The sequence below is a fragment of the Argiope bruennichi genome, chromosome 1, assembly GCF_947563725.1.
Source record: "Argiope bruennichi chromosome 1, qqArgBrue1.1, whole genome shotgun sequence".
NCBI lineage: Eukaryota > Metazoa > Arthropoda > Arachnida > Araneae > Araneidae > Argiope > Argiope bruennichi.
The window spans coordinates 129,532,576-129,552,777 of NC_079151.1; the positions used below are offsets into that span (position 1 = coordinate 129,532,576).

Below are 20,202 nucleotides of genomic sequence, written 5' to 3' on the forward strand. Positions count from 1 at the left end.
CTTTTTAGGTTTTACAATACTAATGTGGAATATTTAATTCGCCCTCTTTAATAAGATCGAAAAACTCGAATTTAATTTAACAGGGGAAAATAAATTGTAACACGTGTAAATTTAAAGGTGTGTATTCTATGACAAAAAAGTGGAGGTGAAAATCCAACTTCGTATTAATAGCCAAATAAACCCTTTTTTTTTATCTTAATTTAACATTTCCAAAAAGGCATGGTTCAATGTTATTTAAAGAATTGTTGTTTTGCAGCAAAATTTATATATCGACCTTCTTGGAAAATAAAACAATAATTAGAATCCTTTTCTAGTCTTACCATTATCTACAAAAAAATCTTCTTCCAGAAGGCAAATTATGTGATGTTAAAGTCATTTTGAAGTATTTATGTTCAAATTTTAAACCCAATCATGTTTCAAACTAATCTTTACACCTTAACATGATTTATATTAAAGTCTTTAACCTCTTTAAGTTAATGAAAGTTTATCGATTAGCATTTAGTACGAGCAGTTAAAGTGTTGTAATTCAACAGGATTAGCACAGTTTTAGTTTTAGGAAAGAACGGAAACTTTTAAAGTGTTAATAAAAGTTTCTTCCTCCAATTTTGCTTCTGTAAAATCAATGAACAGAACTTTCTACAGAATTTAAATAAGTTTCTTAAAAATCTGTTAGTTAACAGTTTGAAATATTTTATTTGCTGCAAATTATTACAGAAAGATTTCATAGAGAACTTTTAGAAAAATTGAAAAAAATTGCTCTATCAGTATCAAAACAAAGAATATTCTGATGTTTTTAACAATAGCAGTGTAATTCTTCATAAATTTAAAATAACGGAGAAAGCAAATGAACCAGTCACCCAATCTCAGCCACTTGTTCGATTTCTCAAATTTTTATTCCATATGAAAATTTATAGCCTCTAAATATGTTATCTACCCTCCCTACCAATATTCTTTGAGATGAATGGAAAACACATTGCTTCACTATACGTTTTCTATGGGGGGGGGGGGGAAACTGTGACAAGGATCCACAGCAACAACCAAAACTTCAAAAACTCTTATTTTATATAAGAGTTTATGACCACAAAATCAATATCTACCTTCTCCTCCCACCGCTTCTCAATTTCATATTCATAGAAACGTTACATTATTACATATTCCTTGTGAGAAACTCTTCACCAGAGTTCTCCAACTACAAGTATTGTATGGATTTCGAACATTTTTATTTCGTATGATTGTTTATGGCTCAGAGATAAGTCATCAAAAGATCGCCTTTTCTCTTCCTACAGAGAAATATTGCAAAATAAAACTTATTGGCATTTCAGCAACTGAACGATTTCAGCCACTTTAAAATATAAGTAATCAAAGAGGAAGCTTTAACCTAAGAACGAGAAATTTCGTTAACACTATTTAACTGTATATTTGAAATCTATCCAATGGTTAAGGTTGGAGTATTTTAGCTTCGATTTCACTGAAAAAAATATAAAATATTTTTTTTTATTATGAGAAAACACGATGTTATTTTGGTTTGAGGGTTTTGAAGTCTCAAAATGCACGGGCAGAAAATTGCCGATTTATTGCTTTTGAGGCGTCAATGTTTCACTTTTAGAGTTATTAGAAAATGATAAAGAAGGTTGTCACATTTAAAGATGTTTCGAAAACAAAAACTTACAACCTAGTGCGAATGATAGGAGTTATCGCCGGAAGAAGCAGAAAGAAGAAAATGGGAATGAACGCGAAATAGCGTGGAGAGGCATCGAAAGCTTTATATAAATATTTCAATTTTTCTAACCGGCAAAAAAAAAAGTTTTGGAGCTCAAACGATTTTGAAATGAAAAAAAAAATCTTTCTAAAAGACGACGATTGCACAATATAATAGTCACGTAATCAATCCAAATCAGTTTAAACCGGATTTTCTCAACAAAAAAATAGATAAAGTCTTTTTTGGAGATGGGGTAAAAAACCATCGTTCTCTAAATATAGACGCATACGTAATCTGACAGTCGCGTGATTGTTTAAACTGATAGTCGTAGCTTAAACTGATAAATCCGGTTTAAATTTATTTATTTGACCTCTAGAAAAGAATTTTAGTACTCGATTGATTTTCATAAAACCATCGCTTTTCTAAATGTTGGTGATTGCGAAATATGAATCATATGAGAACATGAAATTTTTTTGTCAGACTGATATCACGTGACTTAAAAAAAATAATGTTCTCACATGAAAACTTGAAATTTGCGATAGCAAATCCCCCCCCCTTTTTTTTTAAACTTTATCTTCATAGCTTCCGTTTAAATTTTTCCGGTTTCAATTTCGCAAACAATCATCATGTTACGAGCAATGCCGTGTAGATATTGCTAGTTATTTAATACAATATCAACAGTTCCCAAAATAATTTTATTTATTTTACTGTTTTCCAAACAATTACAAGGCATAACATTGAATTTTACCTTGATATTTCATCAATATATCTGAACAGGTATAAAAATAAAATCAATTGTACCTCGTCAAAAGCAAAGTTTCTATTTTTCATAGTAAAGTATAAAAAAAAGGTGTTCATAATAAAAGACAAATTTAAATTCCCATTAAGTTATCACAATTTTAAAATTCACATTAAGTTATTAAAAGATCGTTCTTTGATTATAACATCTCATCAATCCCTTTCATGCTCATCAGATATGCAAAATTATAGAAATTTTTCATAAAGTTAATATTTTTTCTTTTATCTCTTAACTATAACGAAAGCTTTTTATCTTGATAGTTTTGAAAGTAATTCTGCTTTTACTGTTTTATGTAAATTTTAAAATATTTTTTTTTCAACTTGCAGTGTGGAAAGTGGCGATTTTTGTATCTGGAGTAACAGCGGCCGTATTACTTCTGGCACTTTTAGTTACTTACAAGTAAGTAAAAAAATTATTTTTTTTTAATTTTGAAGTGAATATATATTTATTAATTAGCACTAAATCCTTTGAATCTTACCAAGCATTTTAATATGCACTGACTTGCTTAAAGTATGACAATGCATTTTTTATAGACTGAATACTATTTATAAATCGTGATAGGCATGATTCATAATTCTTCAAAAAGCTCTACAGAGCATAATGAACAAAACTCACTCATTGAGAAAGGATTGTTTAAAAATTATATTTTTACTTAAAAATTGATCGAAAATTTAACGTTTTCCTTCAATATATTCAAAGCCTAATATAGCACAAAATGCTTTTCTAAGTCATCTTAAAATTCAAAATATCAGCTTTTTAGTGATATCAGTTTTATTTTCTAACACTTTTCCTTTAACTTTCCTAAATTTTTAAAGTTTTTATACCTATATTTTATAATGATATTTTGCAAATTGTTTTACTAGTCACATTTATTTACTAGCGCGTTGAAAAATATTAAATATATTTTTATAATATTAATATTAAATATATTTATATTATATAATATATTTATATATATTAATATAATATTATAATATTAAATATGAAAATTATTTCTCTATAATCAGAAATAATTTTTTTAAATAATACAAAAACAAAAAGACAAATGCTAAAATCATGCTTCGAAACATCGGTCTAAAGCTTGACTCCTTTAAAAAAATTCTTATCTTAATTTCTATCCCAAAATCTTTGATAATTTTACATTTGAGAAAAATAATTAAGAATATTTATTTATGCTGTTGGAAACTATAATTACAAATCTGCACTGCACAAAATAAACATCAAAGAAAAAATAAATACTAAACCTGATGGCATTAAAAACTAATTATGAATTTTAAATTTAAAACTTGAATTGAAGACAAATAAAGAAAAATTTGTAAATCTTACAGAACTATTAAAATTTTATAAAATTTATATAAAAATAAATAGTCTATTTAGTTATATTTAACTTGCTCGTTCTTTTATAAACAAACGAATGTCTCTATAATTTTTCTATGCTTTTTTTAAGTATTTTCAGATATTATTTCCTTAATATACCAGTATAGCTCTTCATAAAAATATAAAATGAATATCTTTTGAATAAATATATTAAGTAAATGATTGCTGTAAAGATCTTTGAAATGGTTATTAATATTAATTAAAATAAAATAAATATTTTTTAATATATAAATTTTATAATATTTATATTTAAATATTTTAATATTTGCAAAATTTAGAAAAATAAGGAAGATGACTAATAATAATTTTGCTGTAATTAAATTTTTTAAAGAAAAACAGAATTTAATTAAAAATTATACAGAAAAAATAAAAAAATTAACATTTCATTAATAAAATAATTAATTAATTAAACATATTTTGAATTTTCAACACATGATTCCAACTAGATTTTAATAGAATCTAGTAATACAGAAATAAGGATATCTTTAATCCCTTTAATTACCGTAATATTTAATTCTGTATAACCTAACATTATCAAATCAAAGTTTGATTACAATCAGATACAATTCTCAAAAGTTCTTGTAATGGCATTCAAGAACTCGATTTCACTCTTATGATACGAGATTAAAGAAAACTACATTAATCGTAACGCAATCATAATTTTTGACTTTTGAATCCATCCGGGGTGCTCCAGGATTTGGCAACACAATCCAGAAAACTGACTAGGACAAAGCGCAGTCATTGAACATATTTTTAAAAAATTATATAACTATCTAGTAGTGATAAAAACAAATGTATGGTTGTCTTTGGTTTTCTACAGGAAAGACCATTTTACCTGCAGATATCACATTTGGCACAAATATATTTTGAAGGAAGTGAATGTTATTTTAAATCATTGAAATTAACTAAATTTCGGCGTTTTTCCGTGGTAAGTTTCAAAATTAGTATCGCATAAAAATTAACAATAAAAATTTACGTCAATTTAAATTGCTTATATATATACATTTATCTATATATATAGGCATTACAACAAGCCATATTTAAAACAATAATTCCGTTTATTATTAATTTAATTGAATAAAAAGGAAACTTAAATGCAGTTTTTGATACTAGTGGCTAATTAATATCAAAACCTAATTCTCGGTTGTGACAGTCTTGTTTCGAACTATTGCAGAGAAATTCGACACAACTTTGCTACTAAGAATATGATGGGGAAAGAGTACGAAAAAACCAGATTCGCAACCTTTTGATAATTTAAAAGGGGTATTTTCTGCTTATAGGAATGTTGTCAGAACTGAAATTAAAGAATAGTTCGGCAGAATTTAAGACAGTAAAAATTGTCATTATGTCACCCCTAGAAACATGGGAAATCACTGCATCACAGATGTTAAAATATATTTCAACATAATATATTTCTATATCCACACACACACATACATATATTGCATTTATTGAACTATTACCTAATTTCTTCTCAAATTTCAACAATTTTTTTAAAAAGTATTTTTATATATAATTTTCTACTATTGCAATTAAATTAAAGGGATTTTCGTTCATTTAACAAATATTTAACGACGTATTTATTTTTCATTTCTTAAAGTTAAAAAAATCTGCTCATTTTTCGGATTCATTGCTCAAACTTTTAAAAAGAATTTCTCCTTCTCTTTTTATTAGGTGAAATATTTTTTTAATATATAGAAACGTTATGATGACTATTAGAAAATATATCCTTCAAGCTTTAAAATTATGATTGCTATCTTTAAAGTATTTTTATTCATTATATTTCAATCCAGCTAATATGTTGTTCGACATAACATAATCAGCTTTATTTTAATTATGGAATCAACTATCTTTGGCCCGAAGAAGAAGAATAAGTGGACATAACGTTTACAACTTGGAATTATGGGTTAAATGTTGTTGGCAGTTAGTCACGTACTGAAGGCATTAGGAATGTTTATTCGTCTTAAATATCTATCACAATTAAAGGATAAAATAAATAGGTGAAACGTAAATATAAATTCTTCTTGAGGAATTCGATTAAAATGGAACACAGTTGATACCACTCAGTTGGTCGTCAAAGATAGAAAGATGGCTATTCAAATAAAAAGTTTAAAAATGTGGAAACAATGAGATGGGTAATTATCTAAATAAAGTAGAAAAATTAGAAATTAAAAGTAATATATTTCCCTATTAATGGATCATGAAACAATCCATAATTTTTTTCTCTTAAAATTTATTTGAAATTTTAAAACTTTAAATATGTATCCAATGCATATTTTCTGGAACAAATTGTTTCAATTTTTTTTCATGGAATTTAATTATCATTCTGTATCTATTTTATCCGTGAGTCAAAGCATTTTTATATTCAAAAAAGTTTAAACAAAATGTGAAAAATTCAAGCACAATTAAAAATATAAGATGAAGAACATATATCCACTGCCACTCTACAACATTTGATTACATGTTAAGATATATTTTAGAATCAAGACTTTTAAGAATGGATTATTATTTTAATAAGAATATTAATTAAGAATAAATAATAATTATTAATTTCAGAAGGTTAAACTATCTGCATATTTACTCTACATTTTACTTTCCATTTTACTTCTAAATATTGATAATCAGAAAAGATAATAGATAATAGGATATAGATAATCAGATTTTTGTCATTCCTAGGTTATTAAAAGCACTCAAACTCGGATTTCTTAAAAATACTTTTATTCATATTTTCTAAATAATAAGGCTAAAAACTGAGGTTGACAAAGAATTTTTAAAAAATGATATCCTGTTTTATTTCAGGATAAGTTATAATAACAATCTGTGAAAGAAAAGTTTAATCCGATGGTTATCTGGGACTCACTTTCCTTCCTTTAGTAAATGCAGTTTAATCCAACATTCTTGGCAACTATCAATTTAAACTTAGAGTTATTTCTTCTGAATCAAATTTAAACCCTATTAAATCCAGATATAGGTTCTATTCTATCTTTAAAAAGAATCTTGTAAAGGATTTACTCAATTCTACTCTTGACAAGTTAAGAGTTTCAGTAAGGTTCTTTTTAAATCACGTGTTTTTTTTTACAGAATGCTGTAGAATCTCTTTCGTTATCCAGCTTTCTTATAAAATCATCATGTATTTTGAAGAAAAGATGCCTTTTAAAATAAGTATTCTTATAACCCATTGGGAAATTTATAAGCATCTCTATATCTAAATTTATATCTGTAGTTTCTAGATTTTACATCAAGATCGTGAAAGTTGAAGAAAAGTTTAACCCTTTCTAGGGCCGTGGGAGGTATGCTTCCCACCAAATATATCAATCTTTGTATGAAATTATGTAGGTTGGCATAAGTTCTGAGAATTTTTTTTAGAAATACAGAAACTTAGAAGCTTTATTTCTTTATCTCACACAAAATGATGTGTCTTGATTTGTTACTTAATTATTAATTAACCAAATTAATTAATCAATCAAATTAAATTTATGTAATAAGCTTAATGAATCCTTTTTCTTATTCTAATTTCAAGTTTAAAAATATTTTAACTTAATATGGCTAGAAAAAAATGGCCCTTTAAAGGGTTAAGACTTGTATTGAATCTGTTTTATTAATGAGTCATGGTGAAAAATTATTGTAAAGCTTAAAATTTCACAATAATATTTTGAATTATATTTCTATATGTGCTTATATACTATTCATTTATTTTATATATTTAATAGCTGCCTCTGACGACCCACTAAACCGCGGAGAATTATAGCTGTGTTTAATTTTAATTAAGCTTTTTTCTTAATTTGATGCTCATCATTTTCTCAGAAAAATATTTTTAAGCATCATATAATGATAGATATTAAAATCGTTTTTTAATGGCTTTCCCCCTTTTTGTTTATTGTACGCATGAAATATTATAAAGTAAACGACTTCTAAGATTTCTTAATCGAGGGGGGGGGTGGATTTGAAAATATTGATTACCGAGAGATAGTAGAATTTCATTCACACTTCAATGCTATCATTCATTTATTACTTTCTCGTATACGTAACATAGAGAAAGTATAATAATCGTCAAAAAATTCGAACTCGAAGTTTTAATGAATCTCCACATTTTAACCCTTCCTGAATGCAAAAAACCTTATTTCTATATTATGCCCTTCTGTCTGTCTATGACAAAAATTACTCAAAAACGCTTTGAGCTAGACGGATGAAATTTGGTATTGGGCTTTTATATTCAATTTGTAATTTCTGTCAAATTTTGAACAAAATCCGCTCAAAGAAATTCCGTCTGTCCGGTTGTTGGAATATAATTTAACACGATAACTGCAATACAAATAGGGCTATATAGATAAAATTCCTTACGCAGAATGAATATCTATGTTCTAGACATCTTGCAGATTTCAAACCAAATCGAACAAGGGGTTGAACGTCTGTCGGTCTGTACTTTCAGAAACATGTAAACGCGATCATTCAAAGTCGCATTGACATAAATGTATCAAGATATATCAGATTTAAATCTGATTTTGTGACTACTAGTGTAGTTTTGTGTCCAATTTTTATTTCAATCGGCTGGGAAGAAAGCGTCTATAGCCCAATTTCAATTGTTAAACAATTTTAACCCTATGCCATGGATTAATCGTCAAAAAAAACTAACCAAACATCACACGATAGATTCAGTAAAAATGCTAAATTCACGCCAAAGATTAATATTTCCTAATATTATGCCAATACTATGCAAAGGGATCGCAGAGATAACATCTTTATTACAGAGTATGCAAGAAATTTTTGGGGCATTTCAATTGTTAAACAATTTTAACCCCTTGTCATGGATTAATCGTCAAAAATAAAACTAACCAAACATCACACGATAGATTCAGTAAAAATGCTAAATTCACGCCAAAGATTAATATTTCCTAATATTACGCCAATACTATGCAAAGGGATCGCTGAGATAACAACTTTATTACAGAGTATGCAAGAAAGTTTTGGGGCATTTCAATTGTTAAACAATTTTAACCCCTTGTCATGGATTAATCGTCAAAAAAAAAAAAACTAACCAAACATCACATGATAGATTCAGTAAAAATGCTAAATTCACGCCAAAGATTAATATTTCCTAATATTATGCCAATACTATGCAAAGGGATCGCTGAGATAACAACTTTATTACAGAGTATGCAAGAAAGTTTTGGGGCATTTCAATTGTTAAACAATTTTAACCCTATGCCATGGATTAATCGTCAAAAAAAAAAAAACTAACCAAACATCACATGATAGATTCAGTAAAAATGCTAAATTCACGCCAAAGATTAATATTTCCTAATATTATGCCAATACTATGCAAAGGGATCGCTGAGATAACAACTTTATTACAGAGTATGCAAGAAAGTTTTGGGGCATTTCAATTGTTAAACAATTTTAACCCCTTGTCATGGATTAATCGTCAAAAAAAAAAAAAAACTAACCAAACATCACACGTTAGATTCAGTAAAAATACTAAATTCACGCCAAAGGTTCATATCTCCTAACTATTGTACGCCAGTACTATTCTGTACGAGAATACTATGCAAAGGGATCGCTGAGATAACAACTTTATTACAGAGTACGCAAAAAAGGTTTGAGTGATCACCCCTGCTGATTATTAATGTTCACAAAAGACAAATAGTTTGTGAAGATTTTTATTTTGTCACCACTCACCAAGGTTCACTTGGTTACAATATTAATTTCTAATAATCAAGCCTGGGGAACATTCCAATCAACAATATGCATCCTGGGGTTTTCTTAAGTGTAAGGGGCCCATTTGCCATCGAGTAAGCTGGTAATCTTGCCAGTTCGTCCTTGGTCATAATGCCATTAGAACCATAACTGCCCAGGAAAACTATTTTCTGATTCCGCATTGTCTTTTTAGGTGCTGAAACTTCACTTTCTAATTTCGTCATGACAACTGTGCAGATAATAAACAATTTCTTTCCTTTGCTTTCAGCAACGGAATTTAATGAAACATTAAAATAATGCGAATTTAATTGCAAACGATTACATTTATTGTTACAAATTATGTAAAAAAAATTTTTATTTCCAATAATTAGGAAAATTTTACGCAGTGAAGTGATGTAATCAAAAATATAGTTTTATAAAATTAAAATAAGTGTAAAAATTAGTTTTGTACAATTATGTTTTCTGTAGTTACATTGTAAAAGCATCCAAAATTCGTTCAATATTTAATTAATTAAAATTCTAATCAAACATTTAGACAAAATCACTCCTATATGGGGTTCCAACCTTCAAAGTATATCTGCGCCAAGTTTGGTATCTTTAGGTCCCTTGAAAGGTTTGTCTTGTAGAGCACAGCACCCATTCTCATTTATTATTAACACAGATTTATTTTATCTTATTCATATTCCTGTTGCTGAGTTTTAGGAAACACTTGACATATCTTTTTTTCTCATTTTACAAATAAAATTATCGTTTTACATTTTTTAAAGATTTTTGACTTATTTCATTGTTTTTATTAACATCAATTATAAATTTCAGAATATATTAAAGGTATTTCATTTTAGCCTTCTTTATATCTAAAGCTTTATAAATTTATTTATATATGAAAATTGTATTTAGATAAAAGAGCATTGATTTTTAAGTACTGGTAATAATTATGCTTTATATCTCATTTTTTTACCAGGAATTGGGCATATGAACAAGAACTGGACAGCCTTTTGTGGAAAATAGATTACAAAGATATCCAAATAAATGAACACACTCCTTCAACAAATGCTAATCGTGTGTCTAAGGTAAAAATCATTTTTCATGTTTTTCGTCAAGATGATTTCAATCAATTTATTACGACACAAACACATAAAGCTATTTCGCAATGAATAAAATACGCAGCGAAACTTGTGTCTCCGAGGAAAATCCTTTCAAACTGATATTATCCATGATAACGATCAACTGATGCTTTAATTGCTAAATTCTGTTTAATTCCACGAATCTTCCTCTTACGTCATCATCATAATTAACTTAACTTTAATCTAATTATTTAATTTTCGGAAGAGAGCTATTAAAGAATTGATCGTCTTATTAGAAACTTATTCTAGAAAATAATGCAGTCAAATCATTTGATTTCATATATTAAAGACAGTGGTAAATGTCATCTATATATATATATATATATATTATGCTACCTTATTACTTTCTTGTATACGTAGTATAGAGAAAGAATAGTAATTATCAAAAATTCGATTTCGAAATTTTGACAAATCTCCATGTGTCATATCTCTCTGAATACGAAAAACCCGTTTTTGGAAAATGTCCTTATATCTGTTTATGACAAACAGATTCGATCAACCGGATGGACAGAGTTCTTCTTAGAGGGTTCTGCAAAAAAATTTGATAAAAATATGCAAATTTGGCATAAAAATATCTAATACCAAATTTCATCTATGTAGAACAAACAATCTGTCTGTTTATGACAAGCGGATGGACAAAGATACTAAAAACGCTTTGTTCTTTTGGATAGAGATTATGCGAGAACGCTTTGGAGGGACCACACCCGTTGGTATTGTTTACTTTTTGCAAATTCCTCTTCTAGGAAGTATGTCCTACCGGTTGATCGCATACAATTTTACACGATAACTACAAAACGACATAAAATTAAATACACAAAATTAACATCTATAGTCAAATTTTGAACCAAATCCAACGAGGCATTGACTGTCTGTCGGTCTTTACTTTTAGAAATATGCTCTAGGGCCGGGATAACCTGGTTGGTAGAGCGTCGGATTCGCGTCCCGTAGGTTGCGAGTTCGAACCCCACCGGCCGAAGATTCCGGCGTGCCTGGTGGCTGACGCGCGTTAAATCTGTCGTGGTCACAAAGTCCTCCATGTCGAGAGTAATACCACTGGGGGTACTCGATCCGGGGTGATCGTTCTCTGATTCAGGTCTAAATTACGATCTGTGGATGAGTGAATGAAGTCCGCCCCGTAAAAAGGGTTGTGACGTGTGTGTAGCTAAGTCGTTCTCTTGGCCCTAGATGGCGCTACTATAGAAACAAGAGGCGCTCCCCCTCAAGCTTAAATCAGCTGTCTTCGAACAGCGGGCTTGCCCATGGCAAGCGCCATAAGAAACAACAACAACAAAAGAAATATGTTAATACGATCACTCCAAAACGCGATGACTTAAATAAATCAAATTTGTTATATGATTTTGTGACTGTAAGTGTAGTTTTGTTTCAAATTTTTGTTTCCATAGGTTGAGAAAAACGTGTCTAAAACACAAATCCGATTTTCGAATTTCCATGAACCGCACACTAGGGATTAATCGCCAAATAACTCGCCAAGAACGACACAATAGATTCAGTAAAAATATTAATTCACGCCAAAGGTTAATATTTCCTAACTATTGTACGCCAATACTATGCAAAGGGAACGCTGAGATAACTTTATTACAGAGTATGCAAGAAAAATTTGGAGAAACCACACAAGTCGGTATTGTTTACATTTTGAGTTCGCTGAGTGGAAGAAAAATTAATAGAGATTCTAACTTCTGTTCCGAAATATCGTAATATATAATATTTTGTTTTATTTGTCTTTCAACATTTTTTGTTTATTTTACTCTTAATTACATAGCAATGACAACGCGCTCACTGGAAGCATTTAATATCGTGGCAATGCGCATATGTGTAAATGCAATAGCTAAAATAATCAAAAATATAATGGTAAAAAAATCTTAACATATCTTTCTATCATTAAAATTAAAGCAAACAGCGAGAGTGGTTCTCTTAAAACTTTTTCTCAAACTCTCTAATAAACATGTCATGCCAGAGAACGTCTTGCATTAACAATGGCATATAATAATTATGGAATATTAAATTATAGCGTAAATTTATTAGTTTTACTGAATCTATTATGCCATCCTTGGCGAGGTTTTTTGGCGATTATTCCCTGACATGTGGTTAATAGTCTCCGAGAATCGAACTTGTGTTTTAGACGCTTTTTACTCAACCGAATGAAACAAAAATTTGACACAAAACTACACTTGTAGTCGCCGAAATCGCATGCACAAATTGATACATTTAAGTCATTGCACTTTTGAATTATCGCGTTTACATGTTTCTGAAAATACAGACCGACAGACAATCCACCCGTTGCTGGATAAGGCTCAAAATTTGACACGTGTCTGCGCTATAGATATTAAATCTGTGCATCGAATTTTATTTATCTAGCTCTCTTCTTTCTATAATAATCTTTTTACCTTATATTCAAACACCAGGACAGATGGACTTCGTATGAACAGAATTTACTCAAACTTTTATAGAAATCTGCAAATTCAGTGTTAAGGCCAAATTTCAACCGTCTAGCTCAATGCGTTTTTGAGTTATCTTTATTACAGACAGATAGACGGACATTTTTCTAAAAATGTGTGTTTCAAACTCAGAGAGGTCTGAAACGTGGAGATTTGTCAAAATCTAGAGTTCGAATTTTCAGACGATTACTATATTTTCTCTATACTACATATACGAGTAAATAAAAATTGGCATCAGTGATAAGCGAAATTTTAAAATTTTAAATTTATATGAAATTTAATTTTTAATTTTAATTTGTTGAAAAATACCTGTAAAGTTACATTAATTTAAATTTAATTATTATTTTATTCTTCAGAAATTTACGAGGAGTGGAATAACATTATTTATTTATGATACGAAAATGCCACAAAGTAACTCCACGATACCGAACAAGAAAAGAAGAAAAAAAATGTTTCGCATGTACCCAAGTGACTAAAACAAGATTATGTCTAAGAAAAATGCAGAAAAAAAGTTGTTTACCCTAGGCCGGATTTTTTTTTCCATGAAGAAAATAACAGTTACTTGTTTCTTTCATTAGGTTATTTCATTTCTACTGAAGTAAAGCTAGACATTAGTGATCTGAAAACGAAAGAACTATAATACTTGAGAAAATACCATTGATATAATAGCAGCAACGTATTTATGTCAATAAAATTGTAAGCATAGAATTGCTTAGCTTTCTTTAACAAATCGAAATTACGTAATAGGTTCTTTCTTTTTTTTTCCAAACTTTTCTTACAAGCATTATAAATTATAAGGAATAATTTAGTGAAACTTTCTCGACAGTGAATTAAAAAGCAATTAACAATTGAAAATTATATTTCCACTGCATATCACAGTATTACGCAAGCAAATAACGTGATGCAAATATTTGATGAAATAAATTTAAAATAGGAAAAACATAGAAAAAGAGATACTTAAATAAAATTTAATTTGTTTTAATATTATTGAAAATTGTTATTCTTAAGTTGAAGATTGTTTTGAGGTTTTCTGCAACTTGAAAATCGATTCAAAACTTGACTGCTTGCTTTTTTAAGAGTCGATGAAAATTAAAATTCAATGTTGAAAGCTGCTTCAATTTCATTCCAAGCTGTGAAACCAAATTTAAATTGTCATTTACAGTGTTTATCTAAATTTTGTTTCATTCTTTGAAAATTATTAATAAATTGTAGAAAAAATGTTTTCTCTCTACAGTTTCTAAAAATTGTTTTTAGCAATCTATAATTTTTTTAAGAAATTTCAAGCAATTGGAAACTTTTGGGTATACATTTTCCCCCCATTTTAACTGAAAATAATATTGTTGGCATAAAAAATGTTTTGCATATTGTAATATATTATAGCGTAAAGAATCTTTTACATGAAAAATTAAATTACAAACAATAGAGGACTTTGTGCATAGTTTAACTTATGATAAATTATAATGTTAAATATATAAATGATAATATAATATATCATATTTTTATTGTAAATATCAAATATACAAATATAAATATTGTAAATATCATATTCATGACAAAAAATAATTTGAATTCTACTTAAACAAACATTTTTTTAAACTTTTATTGAAGTAAGAATTGTTGCTTTTTTAAGCTCCTTCAGAATTCTAACTCATATTATATACATACATACAGGTATAAAAATTCAGTACGAAACATGTGTTACAAAATTGTAAATAGTTATTTTAATGGATTTATGTAAATAACATTTCATAATAAGTAACTACTGGTTGTCAATGCATATCCGTAAAAGTTTTGCAATGAAGCAATTCAATTGAATAAATTTGTCAAATAATTTTGAAAACAATATTGATAAAATTCACAAAAAAAAATATTTTTTCAAAGACGCAATTTCATGTTGTGTAATTAGATATACTATAAATCATGCGATTTTTATTACAGTTAAAATTAAATAAATAGAATGCAAATTTTAATCATTGTTCGATAGCTAATTTCCAAATTGGCATTTTATTTCCGATTTGAAAGGAATACTATTTTAAATTGCTTCAGACTAAAGATATACTGCTGAAAAAATTGCGATATCTAACCTTTTAAGCAACCTCTAGAGAGGAATAGTCAATTTTAGTAAAAGTTATTTCACATACCAAGTTTTTAAACAAAAAACTTCCAATCTGCAATGCAAATTAATCGAGCTATGAAGCTATAAATTTCCTTATTTTAGACCATTTCATTGACCACTTTGAGGGAGATCTGCCAATAACGGATAGCTCTTGCTAGAAGATGTCATAGATTGGCTTAAAATAATGACACTAAAAGATTCATAACTCGGTCAGTTTTAGTTGTTAAAGAGTGTGCTTTTTTTGGTTAAAATATTAGAGTATCAAAAAAGTAAGTAAATGTAAGTATCAGTAACAGGAATTACATAAAAATTTAGATTTCTTATTATTTCATTTTATTGATTCAATAAACATGAATACAATTTTTAAATAAAATGAATACATAAATACATTTTTATTTAAAGGTTTTTTACAGTGGGAAGTATATGTTCATTTCTGTTTAGAAATCAGCAGCTGAGCTATTAGAATTGACATCCTGCTTATAGAGAATGTAAAGATATTTAAAATACGCTTAAACAAATCTTTTTGCAGCAGTTTGCAATACTTATAATTCAGGAATCGTCTTCAGAAATTGCACCGTCGGACGCAAAATATTCTGAAGAAATAAGATTAAAAATAAATTATTGAAACAAATAAAACTCGAGATCTCATTTTGGAGCCTTTACTTATCTGAAAAAAGCGAAAAGAAAGACAAATTATTTCCGGTAGTACTTCCAAGAATAAACTTTACCTTAAAAAGAAATCATAGCTGAAACCATAAGAATGTTGGATTTCAGTTCGGATTATTTCTACCTCAAAGAAACCTGAGACAACCAGGAAACTACAAGAGAGTATCTGTTCGTTATCTGTCTTAAAGTAAAATCTAACTTAAAGTTTCAACAAAAGTTTTAAGAAACAATTAGTTAACGTTAAAAGATGCTTACGGATCGACTTAAACTCTTCGTGTCCTGGCTTTCTATAAATTAGTGATAGGCTTTATTTTTATATTAAGACTTTCAATGTAAAAACTTAATTAAAATTCAATGACTGAAAAATAATTTCGGAAGATATTATTCAAGAGATTACATGATTATCATTAAATTGCATTTCTTTGTTCAGTGCTTCAATAATTTGAATGAGAAGAAAACGTCCTTGTCTGATTAATTAGTTAATTATCTGATTAAATATTAGAGTAGAAAGGCTCTATGTAGGCATGTTGTTTTTTTTCTATTAATCAAGATTATCTTCACTTTACAAAAGAAGTCGTAACTGTAAATGTTGCACTTTTCAAGATAATAAGACTTCGATAAGGATTATTGAAACTAGTTTATTACATCATTGAAGGAAATCTCTCGGCTTTACTTGAACAAATTTCCCTTATTAAAATTATATAAAATAGACTCTCATTCTTTTTTTTTCAATTTTTATTTCTCTTAAAGACTTGATTTGTAGATTGAAGCATTCCCATTCCCATTATTGATAGAGGTATTTTACAAGTTAATTAGGGTCTGAGGATAGGAATATTTTTTTAAGTAATCTTCAATTAAAAAAGCATTCTTTGATGCATCATGTATACCCAAAACGTAACTCTAGGCAGATATTCACAAGAGTCCCATCCGATCAATAAAATAGCGAAACTTCTTACTGGACTGTCTGTGCGAAATTGATCAAAATTGGTTTAGCTTAGTTTAATTATACTAACGTCCCGTTTTCAAATTGCAATTTTGAACTATAGTCAGATGACGAGGATGACACCTAAGCTGGCAATCTCTCTCCAAATTTCCGCACTACATGGTCAAAATTGATGAAGTGGGGAATGGAAGATTGGATATCCCACTTCTAATATCTCCCATTATTTTTAATAAGTTTCAATATTTACTATCTTGTACTTAATTAGCGCAGCCATCTTGATAAGTACTGCTTTGCTCATCAATCATTTATCTAATCAATTATAATGCTAGGAAGTTAATTGATTTCAGGCACTTCGCCCATTCTCCAGCGAATCGGCCATCATTTCATTTCCGAGCTTTTAAAATACCCATCAATCTTTTTGGATTGGTTGATGGGTGAATGCGGATGGAAAGGGGTGAGAAGGGGTTTTCTGAGTACGCTGGCAAGTTCTTCATGGAGGGAACTGAATCCAGATTGGCGTGGAATGATCGTGAATGACAGGTTTGAGTGGATGGCGGAAAAATGGCGTCACTTGGCATAATCTTAAATTGTCAACGTTAGAATGATAAATTATAGATCCAGGAAGAAGTAGTTCTACAAATGTAAATCTTTTGGCCGATTTTCAATTGAAGAACAATCACAGAATATATTATTATCTTTCTTTCTCATTTTATCACTAAATTTAATAATGAGGGATGCATAGTTCAAAACCGCTCAAAATGCTCTGTAGGACTAACTGTTGACTTACAGCTACCAAATTTGGCACGTAGTTATTTCTTAAATCGCAAACCCTCATTTAGTAAGAAGTTTCAAAATATTGATTAGAATTTTAACTAAATTCAATTGAGATTTTCAACTTTTTCCTCTCGTAATTTAAGAAAATATTATACCACAAAATCCAATTCTGCACTATCTTAAGTTTAAAGATAAATTTTTATATTATATCAAATTGATTTCATAGAATTGTTACTTTAATTTCAATAAATTTTCCAAAATTATCATTTAGCTGATATAATAAATGTTTACTAACCATTCCTTTTTAAAATGTCCAGTAATATGCTCAATGGTGGAATAAAGTTCCACAATATATCCTTAATTTCAAAAATATATATATAATTGCATTTCAAAAATATTCAATTTTCAGAACTTTCTTGTCTACATTTCTTCCCAGTTTAACCCTTTCTAGGGCCGTGAAAAGTATGCTTCCCACCAAATTTATCAATCTTTGTATGAAATTATGCAGGTTAGCATAAGTTCTGACAAATTTTTTTAGTAAGTCAGAATTTTATATGCTTCAGTTCTTTATCTCAGACAAAATGATGTGTTTTGATTTGTTACTTAATTATTAATTAACCAGATTAATTAATGAATCAAATTAAAATTTATCTGATAAGCTAAATGAATCCCTGTTCTTATTCTAATTTCAAGCCTAAAAATATTTTAACATAATATGACTAGAAAAAAATGGCCCTTTAGAGGGTTAACTAGAACGTTTCACATTTTATTCTCTTCTTATATAATTTTTCAGATTTGTAAATTACATTTAGAAACAACAATGAAATGCATTATAAGAGCACTGATAATAAAATAATGGGTTTTTTTAACATGGCAGTGTTTTTAGGCTGCTATTATTTCTTGTTATTGTATAACACAAAAATCATTATGCATAAAATGCAGGAGTTCGATATATTCAAATATGAATAAAAACCAGACATTCATATCTAAAGTAAAGTGCTATCATACTGTGCTATTTTATCCAAAGGCTCGATTTTTTTTGTCTGTTTACTCTCTCGTATACAGAGTTTACAAAGAGAAAGTACTGCAATCGTCAAAATATTTGAACTCGAGATTTTGACGAAACTTCATGCTTCAGAGTTTTCTAAATTCGAAAACATATTTTTGGAATGATGTATGTCTTCAAACATGATAATTCAAAAAGACTAAGAGAAGACGGGTGAAATTTGGTATATGGACTTATGACCAACTTTATAGAATAGTATCAAATTTTGAACGTTATCCATTCTCAGGAAATCTGTCTTTCGAACTGTTCAATTACAAAGCATAAAGAGTTAGGAAAATAAAATTTGGTACACAAAATTACTACCTAAAATGTAGATTGTCATAAAATTTTGAATCAAATCTATCAAAAGGCTGTTCTCTTTTGGTTGACATTTCCACGTGCATGTAAACACTATGATTCAGAAGTGCATTGACTTAAATAAATGATATTTGATACGTAAACTTTTGACTACAACTGTAATTCTATATCAAATTGCAGTTTCAATAAGTCGGAAGAAAGCAGTCCAAAAAGTAAATTCGATTTTTGGACATTTTTGTATTAACTACATAATGGAGATTAATAGTGAAAAATCATCAAAGATCACAGAATAGATTCAGTAAAAATACTTTCTTCCTTTCGCCACAGAATATCCCCGAACTTGGAATCTCTAGGATTCCCTGTCGGTTGAAAGGATATACGTGGGAGTATTTATTAAGATAAAAAAAACACATAAAAAGACAAAAAAAATCAATATACACAAAAAAAGACATAAAATATCAATATACACATAAAAAGACATAAAATATCATCAATACACATAAAAAGTAACTATATACAATATTATAATGATGAAGGAGGTGTTCGGTGGGGGGTATGAGTAGATGAAATCTATTGAAGTTAATATATTCTGGAGAAGAGCTTGGTTGAGAAATGAAGCGAAAATTAATACTGGGCTTGGGTCTGGAGAAATCAATTCCTCGTTCTCTTGTAGGAACCGCATTAGATTTCTAATTTTAACCTTGGACATCTTGTTTCTCATAACGTTGGTCCACCAGATATTTTCTAGGTCGTGGGACGTTTTTTGAGATGAAAAGATGTGGTGAGAGGGCAACTAGTGGCATAATGAAGGGCCACATTGATCCGATCCTTTAATATTAAATCTCTTGAAATATGAAGGGAAAGGGCCATGACCAGTTGCAAAGATAATGTCAACCCTATTCCAAGATGATGGGTTAAAGGACACTTTTGAGATGATTTGATGGATGTTTCTACCATTTGAGCCATTGTCCCATTCTTCTTGCTATCGCTGTAGGCTCAATTCATTTATAATACTTTTCAGATGGCTTTTAGGAGCTGGGTATTGAACGGGCGTACCTGCAGAAATGGCTTGTTTGGCTAGGGAATCTGCAACGTCGTTTCCGTTGTGGCCTACATGTGCTTTAACCCATCCTAACTTAATAGAAGGTTGGGGGAGCAGAATGGCTTGAATTTCCGGAACAATTGGGCTTG

General features: G+C 28.9%; 1 protein-coding gene across 1 annotated transcript in view; it reads left to right on the plus strand.

Moving 5' to 3' along the window:
- Positions 1-20,202, plus strand: part of LOC129963617 (guanylate cyclase 32E-like) — a 305,080-nt gene that overhangs the window by 234,032 nt on the left and 50,846 nt on the right. Inside the window, exons 8-9 of the mRNA XM_056078095.1 lie at positions 2,825-2,897; positions 10,531-10,639. Coding sequence (XP_055934070.1) covers positions 2,825-2,897; positions 10,531-10,639 — 182 coding nt within the window. The remainder of the gene's footprint in view (positions 1-2,824; positions 2,898-10,530; positions 10,640-20,202) is intronic.